The sequence below is a fragment of the Arvicola amphibius genome, chromosome 4 (genome assembly GCF_903992535.2).
Source record: "Arvicola amphibius chromosome 4, mArvAmp1.2, whole genome shotgun sequence".
NCBI lineage: Eukaryota > Metazoa > Chordata > Mammalia > Rodentia > Cricetidae > Arvicola > Arvicola amphibius.
Genome location: NC_052050.1, coordinates 149,052,336 through 149,063,567, shown reverse-complemented (window position 1 = coordinate 149,063,567; position 11,232 = coordinate 149,052,336). Strand labels below are relative to the sequence as shown.

The 11,232-nt window shown below is 42.7% G+C and overlaps 1 protein-coding gene across 1 annotated transcript; it reads right to left on the bottom strand.

Annotated features, from left to right (window-relative positions):
- Positions 1-3,024: 3,024 nt before the first annotated feature.
- Positions 3,025-10,062, bottom strand: LOC119811159 (beta-defensin 50-like). The gene is made up of 2 exons (XM_038324776.1): positions 10,005-10,062; positions 3,025-3,188 (listed from the first exon to the last, which is right to left on the bottom strand). Exons 1-2 carry the CDS (start codon positions 10,060-10,062, stop codon positions 3,025-3,027), a joined length of 222 nt encoding a protein of 73 aa, XP_038180704.1.
- Positions 10,063-11,232: the final 1,170 nt, after the last annotated feature.

Here is an 11,232-nt window from a genome sequence, read left to right as displayed (position 1 = left end):
TGTCCTTCACTTTCTGTAGCATTTGTGCTCATGTTTACGGTTAGTGATGGAAATCCAATCTCTGTTCTGTGCAAGCAGAGTGTCCTTTCGGGTGGTTTCACTGGAAGATGCTTCTCTGATAAGCTTTTCTTTAGTGGCCAAAGCCAACTGGGATTATTAAGGTGTGGAGGTCACAGCTAATAAATTGTCTTTTTTAATGTGCTGTGAACAGGATGCCCAGGAAAATGTGTAACTGGTGAGGTAGCAATCCAGATAGTTTGATATTTAAGGTTATTTATTAACTTGGCTGAGTGACGGTGTTAGGACTTGGCTCAAGCAAGATTCTGGATGCTTATATTTTCTAGATGAAACTCCTTTTTTGTTTGTCTGTGTAATGGTTCGTTGGGTGTGATTACGTGAAACACATAGCAGAACTACTTTGAGACTCCTTTGGAAACTGAGGGATGAGGGAGTGTCTTAGTTAGGGTTTTATTGCTGTGAAGAGACACCATGACCATGGCAACTCTTACAAAGAAATACATTTAACTGGGGTTGTTCACTTACAGTTTCAGAGATTCAGTTTATTAGCATCATTATGGGAAGCATGGGTGTATGCAGGCAGGCATGGTGATATACATCTTGATATGCAGGTCACAGGAAGCTGAGTGATGCACTTGGTGGTATCTGAAGCAGAAAAACCCTCAAAGCCTGCCCCCACAGTGACACAATTCCACCAACAAGGTCAGACCCTCTCCAACCAAGACACCCCTCCTAATAGTGCCCTCCCTATGAGATTATGGGGGCCAAGTACATTCAAATTACCATAGGGGGGCATGGTCTTTAGTTTAAATGGGTTGGTTTAGATAAATTCTGGGCTTTTTATTTTCTATCTGGTAAGCCCCTAGTTGCTTGACAACTGTCCTTGCAATGACCAAGGAGGAAGAGTATTGTTTGTTGAAGTATGCAAACTCAAAAGAGGAGGAAACTTGGGGCTATCTAGATTGCACACCACTCTATAGTTTGCACACTATTTTATAGTTTGCACACCATGCTACAGTTTGCAAGCCATGCTATAGTTTACACACCACACCATAGTTTGCACACCATATTGTAGTTTGCACACCACGCTACGGTTTGCACACGATGCTATAGCACACCATGCTGTGGTTTTCACTCAACACTGTGGTTTGTACACCACGCTGTAGTTTGCACACCATACTGTAGTTTGCACACCACACTATGGTTTGCACACCACGCTATAGTTTGCACACCACAGGGATTCTTCTAGGGGACTCTGTAGTGACTCACTGTGGATGAAGTAGTAGACTTTCAGCCCCCTGTATATGTTTTCCTGCTTTACTTTGAAGAGTGGCCAAACATCATAACACACAGCAAGTAAAGCCCATGTAGTCGAATCTATAAGTTGGCAGACACTGAACAAAGCAGAATACTTTCTGTATTAGTGTGGGTAATAGTCAGGTAAAAGAGTCAATAGAACAAAAGCCAACTTCTTTAAAGAGAATGGATTTTGGTAACAGCTTGTCTCAAAAGTACACGTTGTAACTCACAGTACATGTTTCCCGACTCTATCCACTCAGGTGTTCTCCATCTGAGTCAATGCCACCCTTACTATTGCCCTGTGACACTATTATTATTATTATTATTATTATTATTATTATTATTTGGTTTTTCGAGATAGAGTTTCTCTGTGTAGTTTTTCAGCCTGTCTTAGCACTTGCTCTGTAGACCAGACTGACCTCAAACTCACAGAGATCCGCCTGCCTCTGCCTCCCAAGTGCTGGGATTAAAGGTGAGTGCTCTGTTGACACTATTATTTTTATAATAATAAATTTATAATTTTTATAATTCTTTATTGATTCTTGGGAGTTTCACATCATACACCCTAATCCCACTCACTTCCCAGTCCCTTCATATCCACCCCTCAATCCTGTAGCATCTCCCCAAAAGAAAACCCCCCAAATAATTAAAAACCAACCAACCAAACATAAGAACCTCGCCTTGCTCCTCCATCTCTCCTGCCTATTCAACATACTTTCATTTGTTCTAGTGGCATTAGGAGCTGCAGTGTGTCACATAGTCAGTCCCTTTTGTCCAATCAGCCCCACCCACAAATGTCCACTGCAATGAATCATTGGTCTATCTGGTTCAAGATCTCTGGCCTCTGGCACACATCATCACCGGACCTTTTCCAAAACTCCTATCAGGTATCCTGCTGTTGTCCTGAGTCAAGGAGATCTTGCGGCTTTCATTCTACAGAACTAGTTCCTCCATGAGCTCCAGCAGGTCATAGATGGGGTAGATGTTAGGGTGGGCCAACCCAAGGCTCAGGATTTGGGCCTGGGTGGTGACTGAACGGGACAGTGTAGACCGCTGGGACTAGCCCCTTCAGGTGAGAGGCAGAGCCAGCTCTTCTACAGCAGTGTTGAGGGGTGGGACCATCTCTTCAGAGTTGGGGTGGGACAGCTCTCCCATGAGGAGCGGAGACAGCTATCCTGCCATAGTGTACAGCGAGGGGCAGGGCCAGCCATCTCTTGGCCAGGGAAGGGCTGGGCAGGCTCAGCACAACCCAAGGATTTCAACATGCATGATTTCCATGACCTTCCCTATGCCATCCACCTGGTGGCAACACAAGCCACGGACATCAACACAGACTCCAGCTGCCGCAGAACTATGTAACCAGACTCTGGGTAACTGCACAGTCCTCAGTGGTAACAGGAACGATGAACATCAACTCAGACCCTGGCTGCTGGAGGTCCACAGACCCAGACTTGCTCTAGGCAGCAGCTTGGGCTGGATGTCGAAAGTAACACTATTTAAGGCCTGGTCATCTTTCCTCCAGTCTGAGAAGGTTGAATGCACTGGCTCTTGTTTGGTCCCAAGACTTATACTCCATCCCCGCATTTATTAACCTATTTCAAATGGAGACACAGGACTTGGTTTATTCCAAAAAAGCACATTTTTCCCCAAAGGGAGTTTCACTTTATTGAAATAATGACAAAATATCCTTCACATGGCTTCAGTGCTCTATATATTACTCTGATTTACAGGTATCATGCAGCATGCAGATCCTTCATTATTACAGATGCCATCCACTTTGCCGTAGAAAGGGCATTTCTCACCGAAAATGGCTGCTAATTTCGGTATACATTTGAACCTGATATGGATTGTACCAGAGTGACTGCCAACACCTGTAACAAGAGAACACAGAGATTAGGACACTTATCTCTAGCTGCATTGACTTCAGTACTTTTGTTGAAGATGAGAGACACTGCTCGGCAAAGCACATGGGAGAGAATTTTTCCTCCCCAGATAACCAATCTTAGAGGCAACTAAGGAAAGCAGACATGAGAGCAGCTCACGTACCAGGGTCCCAAAGCTCATAGCATGTTTTTTTTTTCCTACTGAGAGTCCTTGAGATGTGCAGGGAGCTCAGATGATACCCCCCGATCCCATTAAACTTCCTCTACCACACTGCAGAGTGATTGTCTTCAGTTTGGAAATGCTGCAGCAGAATCCAGGTCTATGAGCACATCTTGACCGATCTCCTGATGTCTCTCTTTAGTGAGACTGGCCCACACCACTTGAACATCAGCTTACCAACATCTCTAGCCCTACTTTTACTGGAATGTGACATCCCTTCCTGTCATGATGAAATTATGGTTGCTCTATGATGGCATTATATTTTTCTACAGTTGGAATTTATTATGGCTTCTGTTCTGTGCCATGGAGTCTTGCAATTGAAAAAGCTATGCTAATGGTTTTATATGCTCTTGGTGAGTGACCACCATGTCCTTGCTTCATGACTCGTGGCTATTTGAATATGAGAGAGATGCCCCTCACCCATGATATCCTGCATGTGAAAGCTTAATCTTTATGATAGCTCTGTTTGGGGAGTTTTATGTGCCACCTACTTGATAAAGGAAGTGTGTCACTGGTGGCGGGATTTGGGTTGTTAAGGATTCACCATACACCCAGTTCTTCATGGTTTTGATAAACCATATGACTTCTTAGCATCCTACTGCCTCCACCATATCTGCTGCTTGTGGGGATGGCTCCCTGGCAGGACAGACTCTTATCTAGAACTATAAGCTAAAATGAACTCATTCTATAGTTGTCTTGGTCATTAGGAAAATAACTAACACACTAGATTTATAGCTTATGTACCCGAAGAGTCTCGTATTGAAGCCCAGTGCCTCAGAATGTGACAGTAATTGTTCTCGAGTTCTGAAACAGTTCATTATAGTTTAACAATGTTGTCGTGGGAAGAATAAAGGATTGGCTGGTGCTCTTAACGAAACAGGGAGACACAGCTGCAACGTAGGGAGTTGAGTGTGGGTGCAGGGAGAGGCCCCATCCTCAAAGCCAATCAGCAGTTAATCTTGTAGCCCCAATCCTCAAACTTTCCACTTTCTAGGACTATGAAAAAGTGAGCATCTACCGCTGAAGACCCTTAGTCTGTGACATTTTGTGATAGGAACCTGAACAGACTAAGATAACTGGCCATCTCCACCCTGGGAGGCAGTGCATCTTAACACTGTGTGGCTGTGTTTTGGAAGATATTTTCATACGGATTGAAACTGCTCACCCAACTTCTGCATTAGGTCTCATTTTTAGTTCTTTCCAGTGATTCTTGTCATTATCTAATAAAGTAACATGATTTTTAATAATTTAACTCTAAAATATCTCTTTATTTGATGTCTTTATTTCTAGGGCCTTCTTTCCTGTGTATAATAAATAAGTCATGATCAGGTTTAAATGTTGGACTCCAAATTTGAGTCCTGGGAACAAATTCAGAGCATCTTTCTTGTGTCTCAGTATCTAAGAATAAAAGATGCTTCAGTTTTCTTCTCTGTACTCTTGGTCTGTTCTTCCCAGTATTGGAGCCATTATATAGATATAACTATTTGAGTTTAGATTAATTTAAATTTTACCAGCAATATTGTCAGTTCTCAATGTCCAAATGGAACTTGTGGTTGCTAGGTGACGTTGAGCATATATAGAATACACCCATAATAGCCAAGAAGCTTGCCTTGGGCTGTGCTGCCATAGAGATGGAAAAGGATGAACAGGTATTCTGATAATCCCATCCCAGCCTCTGCTTAGAGAAACACATTAGGTGAAGCCACTTGGCTGCAAATACAACATCTATTTGACTGATTGCCAGCTCATAACCATTGTCTACATCACTCTGATTCCTGCTCATGCTGTCCATGAGGCCCTAATATTGGCAATAGACTCAATATGATGTCAAATCTACCTTCAAGGTTTTGTTCTTGCTCTCCTCCTAGTTATAGGAGTCTCTCAGTACTATAAATTCTGGATCTTCTAATGCTAATGTGTCTTTGGCATATTAATTTGACTTCTCTTGCATGCAAAGTACTGGGATCACTCCCCATGTATTTGGATTGCGTTGTAATTTTTAGAGGAAATCCCAAGTATTTAACAATTTTCTGTAATAGCCGCACGAATTTGTACTCCCACTGGCTCATCACATTTTCATTTTTCACATCTTAGCAACATTGCTCCCTTTCATTCTGTTAAAAGGCATTCTCATAAGCATGAAGGGATACCTCATTGTGTTCCCAATGGACACTTCCCTAGTAATAAGTGATGGTGAGCATTTTTTTCTATAGATATTTTGTTCATCTGTGTGGATTCATTTAAGAGCTTCTGTCAGGCCCCTAGCTCATTTTCATTTAAGCGCTTTGTGTCCTTGCATTGAATTATCTCAGACCCTTGAAGACTGCATTTTAAATTCACTATTAGGAGAATGATCTCCAGTCATTTTCTCCCACAGAGTGGGTTGTCTTTTTACCTGGTTGATTTGTTTGCTGTATAGACATGTTATTGTTTTATAATCCTGTTTGCCTGGTCTTGTTTGTAATTTGGATCTGACATAAGTGAAGCTGCTATGTTGAGCTGCTTTAGTGAGGGTGAAAAGTTCCCATCTGAAAATGCACACATTATCACTTAAAGATGGAACTTGAGGTGTGTGATGGAAGAGAGGTAATACCACATAGAATGCAGATTAATTTAAATGGGTTAATTTAAGTTCTAAGAGCTAGTTGAGTTAAGCCTAAGCTAAAGGCCAAGCTTTTGTAACAACAGATTCTTGGACATTCCATTGGTAGACAGCCATTGTTGGACTAGCTGGACCACAGCCTGTAAGGCATTTCTAATAAATATATACATATACTATAATTTATGTTCCTCTGGAGAACCCTGACTAATACAATGACAGTAGTGTATTCTTCTCTATGGTCTATGACCTTTCTGTCCATCAATTCTAAACTAGGTTTACAAGATGAGACATGAATTCCAGCCTAATGAATGGGCCTTAGGTTTAATTAGGCAACTATTGTTTACTCCAAAGATTTTAGTACCATTGGGAATATCTCTCTAGGGACATTATTATTGTGGTTCATTGAATTTAAAGCTTAATATGACTATTGATTACTTTTATCCCTTGGAAGCATGGATAGCACCTTCTTGGTCTATTACACATAGTAGTCTGAGGCTATTCACTCAGCAATTTGGGAATGTGGATGTGATTAATTTTGCCTGGACTTGAAGGGCAATGCGTAGAATGGCCTGGGGAAACATATCTGGCAGGTTTACCTACAAGTGCGATTATGGCTGGTCCTAGGCTTAGGGTGGTATTGTGGGTAAGTCTGTGATGATTCATCCAGGCTTCACGGCCATAAAAGTGTGTGTGAGACTCCAGCTGGGCCTGACCATGGAGAAATGGCCTAAACTGACATTCCAGTAGTAAGAATGAAGAAGCTCAACATACCCATGTACCTCTGAATTGATTAAGTGGCTATGGAGGCCTAGAACATCACCATCACCACAGAAGTTTCAAGCAGACAATGCTGTTATGTGGACAAAAGAAAAAGAAGAGAAAATTTGCTTTTGTCATCCTACCCCGTGTGAAGAAAGCAATCTAGGCCAAGGTCACTCACTTGTTCATACAAGGCAATCTTTTGCTGTCCAATTTCCATTCTTGCTCTAGGTCACAGTCATTCCTATCATGCTGTCCCTGACCACCGTAGTAAATATTATATGTTAATAGTCTCAATATACTATTGATCTCAGATAGCACCATAGTCAACTAGACTACCAAGACATTTCAGTACCAGTTTTTGTCTTCATCATCAGCATCTCTGGTCTTTGGCAAGGATGCTTAGAAAATGATAGGTGAAAGCTGAAAAGCCTCTGCAAAGCAAAGGACACTGTAATAAGACAAAATGGCATTCAGAATGGAAAAAGATCTCCACCAACCACACATTCAACGGAGGGCTGATTCCCAAAATACATTTAAAAAAACCTCAAGAAACTAGATATCAAATAACCAAATAATCCGATTTAAAATGGGGTACAGACTTAAACAGAGAATTCTCAACAGAAGAATCACAAATGGCATAGAAACACTCAAAGAAATGTTCAATATCTCTAGTCATTGGGGAAATGCACATCAAAACAACTCTGAGATTCCATCTTACAACTGTCAGAATGGCTAAAATCGAAAACAAATGACAGCTTATGCCGGAGAGGATGTGGAGCAAGGGGAACATTCCTCCATTGCTTGTGGGAGTGAAAACTTGTACAGCCACTTTGAAAGTCAGTGTAGCAGTTTCTGGGAATCAATCTACCACAAGACCCAGTTTTACCACTGTGGAGGCTCAAAAATGTGAGCCTATTGCCACCTTGTCTGTTAGTCAGAGTTTGGCGATTGCTTAAAATGGTTGACAAGTATAGCTATAAAAACTGACCCAGAATGTGATTACTTAGTTCTTTTGACGTTAAGATAGCTCATACAAGTAGATCCATTCCATCCTGACAGATAGTCAGGATATGCAAATGTACTTCTACTCCTTCTTGTGTAAATTGGAGGTTACCTGGGGAATAGCTGCCTTCAGGATACTTGGTTTAGGGTAGTTTTACTAAACAACAGAATGCTAATGACTTGATGCCTTAAAGTGTTAAAGCAATTAACTGTTCGAATTGTCCTTTGTATTATGGTAATGAAGTCTTTCATTACTGTCTTCTCCCTTTTGTATTGGGTATAAAAGCATATGGAAAAATGAACGAGAGCGATTTCAATATTCAATGGAACGCCCTCTTGGTCCTTCTGTTTTATTATTTTTAAACTTGTCCTAGTATTCTTTACTTCTATTTGTAAATCCTCATGCCCCTACCCTGACAAGAGGTATTTTTGTTGAGGCTGGTCCCTGACATACCACTGTTGGGCATATAACCAAAGGATGCTCAATCATACCACAAGGATACTTGCTCGGCTATGTTCATAGCACCTTTATTTGTAATAGCCAGTACCTGAAAGAAACCTAGATGTCCCTCAACCCAAAGAATGGATAAAGAATATGATACATTTACACAATGGAGCACTATTCAGCTGTTAATAACAATGACATCAGGAAATTTGAAGGCAAATGGATGGAACTAGAAAAAATTATCCTGACTGAGATATCCCAGACCCAGAGAGACAAACATAGTTTGTACTCACTCATAAGTAGATATTAGCTGTAAAGTAAAGGATAACCATGCCACAATCCACAGACCTAGAGAGGCTAGGTAGCAAAGAGGGACCAACGTTGGGAGGAATGGATCTCCTAGGGAAGGGGAAGTAGAAGAGACCTCATGGGTGGACTGGGTGCAGATGGGGATAGAAACTTGAGGGATCAGGTTGGGGGTGAGATGGAGAGGGAGATTACTGAAAGAGATGAATGGCAAGGGTAGCATTTCAGGGTCATGTAGAAACATGATGCAAGGGAAATTCCCATGAATCTACAAGGTTGACCCCAACTAAAGCTCCTAGCAATAGCAGATACTTAACCTGAACTGGCCATCTCCTGTGATCAGATTGATGACTACCCCAGTTGTCATCAGAGAGCCTTTGTCCAGGAACCCATGGAATCAGATGCAGAGACCCACAGCCAAATATTAGACCAAGCTTGGGGAATCATGCTGAAGAGATGGAGGAAGGATTGTAGGAGCCAGAGGGGTCAAAGGACATCATAAAAACTACACAGATACAACTAACTGCTGATAGGGACCCACAAAGTCTGAATCAACAACCAGGGAGCCTGCATGGGACTGACCTACACTCTCGACACATTTGTGACAGTTGTGTAGCTTGGTCTACTTGTGGTACTCCTAAGGATGGGAGCAGGGGTTGTCCCTAATCCTTTGGCTGGCACGTGGGAACCTATTCCTCATACTGATTGCCTTGCCTAGTCTTAATAAAAGGGGAAGTGCTTAGCCATGCCTCATCTTGCTATGCCATGCTTTGTTTACACCCATGAGAGGCCTGCCCCTTTCTGAACAGAATCAGAGTGGGAGTGGATTGGGGGGGGTGCAGAGGAAAGGTTGGGGGAGGGAATGGGAGGAGAAGAGGGAGGGGAAACCAGTCAGGATGTAAAGCAGATAAATAAAAATGAAAATTACAGTTTTGGCTCATAGCAGTGACATCCTCTGTTGGGAGAGGAGTCCAGGGTTCCTGTACATGGGAAGATCTCCTCATTGGGAAATGGGTTTTGATGTCACAATAAAATCTTCTCCTGACTACAGTTTAGTTGGTGAGTCCCAAGACTGGCTGACAAGGCCTTGGGGGAGGAGTGGTGACATTTCACTTGAAGCAGGCATGATGGCTGCTTCTCTCTGGACAGGGATCTGGGTTCTCAGTGTGCAGAGCATTAAGGCGGTGAAGCCGAATTCCTTCCTCACAGGATGGTCCCTGCACGCTGATGACATAGACAGGCGAGGAGCTGCTGGAGCTGCCTGTGACTAGCCCTGAATCTGTGCCGTGCTCAGACCTGTGCAGCCTATGGCATAGTTTGTAGACTTTGAGATCATAAATGCAGGCCACTGCACCCTGGGAAGCTGTCCTGCTTCTCCCTCAGGCCTACAGAGCAGCATTCTCAAGCTCTCTTTAGTCAGAATTTTCATTGCCATGGGGAGTTGCTCTAACAGGTGATGGTGTTTACCTTTGACCATCAGGGAGAGAAGGCTGAGTGTCAGCAACAGAAGGCAGAACATCTTCATGGTAGCTGCAGCCTGGGAACAGAGGAGAGAGAGAACTGGAAACTCCTAGGAGGCGGAGGAGAAAGCAGAATCCTAAAGACAGAGTGCAGCTAGGTTTATAGAGAGGTATGACTGCAAACCCTCATAAATGCGGGAAAGGGAGGAGCTGAAATCCAGAAAGAAGATCTAATGACTGCCCCGCACTCTGTTTGTCTTGAGAGAGCTCCAGTCCAGTGGGCATGTGTCCCATTGGCCTGTGCCTGGAGTTTGTTGTCTTGGAAACCCTGAATTCTTGCATCCTATCAGTCTGTTGTGTTTTCTAGTTAGGAAACTCTGAAGGTTTCCTGGTAGCCCCATCTAGGTTCTCTCCATCTATATTTACTCAGAAATCCTGGGAGAGGAGGCCTAGCACTCCAAACAGTTAGCTGCCTGATCCCGGCAGGTGTTTGTCCTTGGTGTTTATCTCGGTTTCTACTGTGGGCCTCATGCCTTGTCCTCTTGTTTGTATAAAAGGTGCTGACTGCAGGGATGGAATTTATTCTTCTGGTAGAAAATTCTGTACTCTCTCTTCTTGGCTTCATCTTTCTCCTAGTAGTGTGAAGACAGGACTTGTTCTTCCTACAAGACACGGGATTTTCCATTGTGGATCTTCAACAGCAGTAAATCCTTCACTCTCGAATTCAAGGGCACTTACTTAATTCCCAATTGGACCAGGGAGTCTTTGGAAGCTTGGAGTATGGAGAGAGAAAACTTTAGTTTGTCTTCTCTCAAAACCTTCACCCAGGAGGCAGATGAGCAGAGGGGATTTCAACAAAACCCTTGATTCTGGGGATTCTGAGCAGCGTTCTGATCATCCCTCCAAAATATTCAACAGTATAAAAGTTCAGTTGGCTTCTGATGCAACACAGTGTTTGCCCTTTCTAGCTTTCCTGTTAGATTGGTAAAAGGACGTCATCAAATACTTCCATACTAATGATACACAAGAGTAAAGAGTTCTAGCCCTTCTGTGTTTAGAAATCTTTCAATTTGCCCCTTCGTGGCTGAAATATTGGTTCTTATGAAGATGCACGTACCTCAAGAGAAAAACCAAGCCTTTTCTTTCAAAGCCTTCCTGAGAATTTGATGGTCCCTTTATATGTAGATATTAGATAATTATTTTGGAGAAAACTGCTTCTTTATTTCTGTGATGTT

What these genes read in the sequence shown, in the direction of transcription:
- LOC119811159 (XM_038324776.1), bottom strand. Translation starts at nt 10,062, where the DNA reads ATGAAGATGTTCTGCCTTCTGTTGCTGACACTCAGCCTTCTCTCCCTG. An exon ending in TCTCTCCCTGATGGTCAAAG is followed by an intron (nt 3,189 to 10,004) that starts GTAAACACCATC and finishes CTCTTGTTACAG; the next exon opens with GTGTTGGCAGTCACTCTGGT.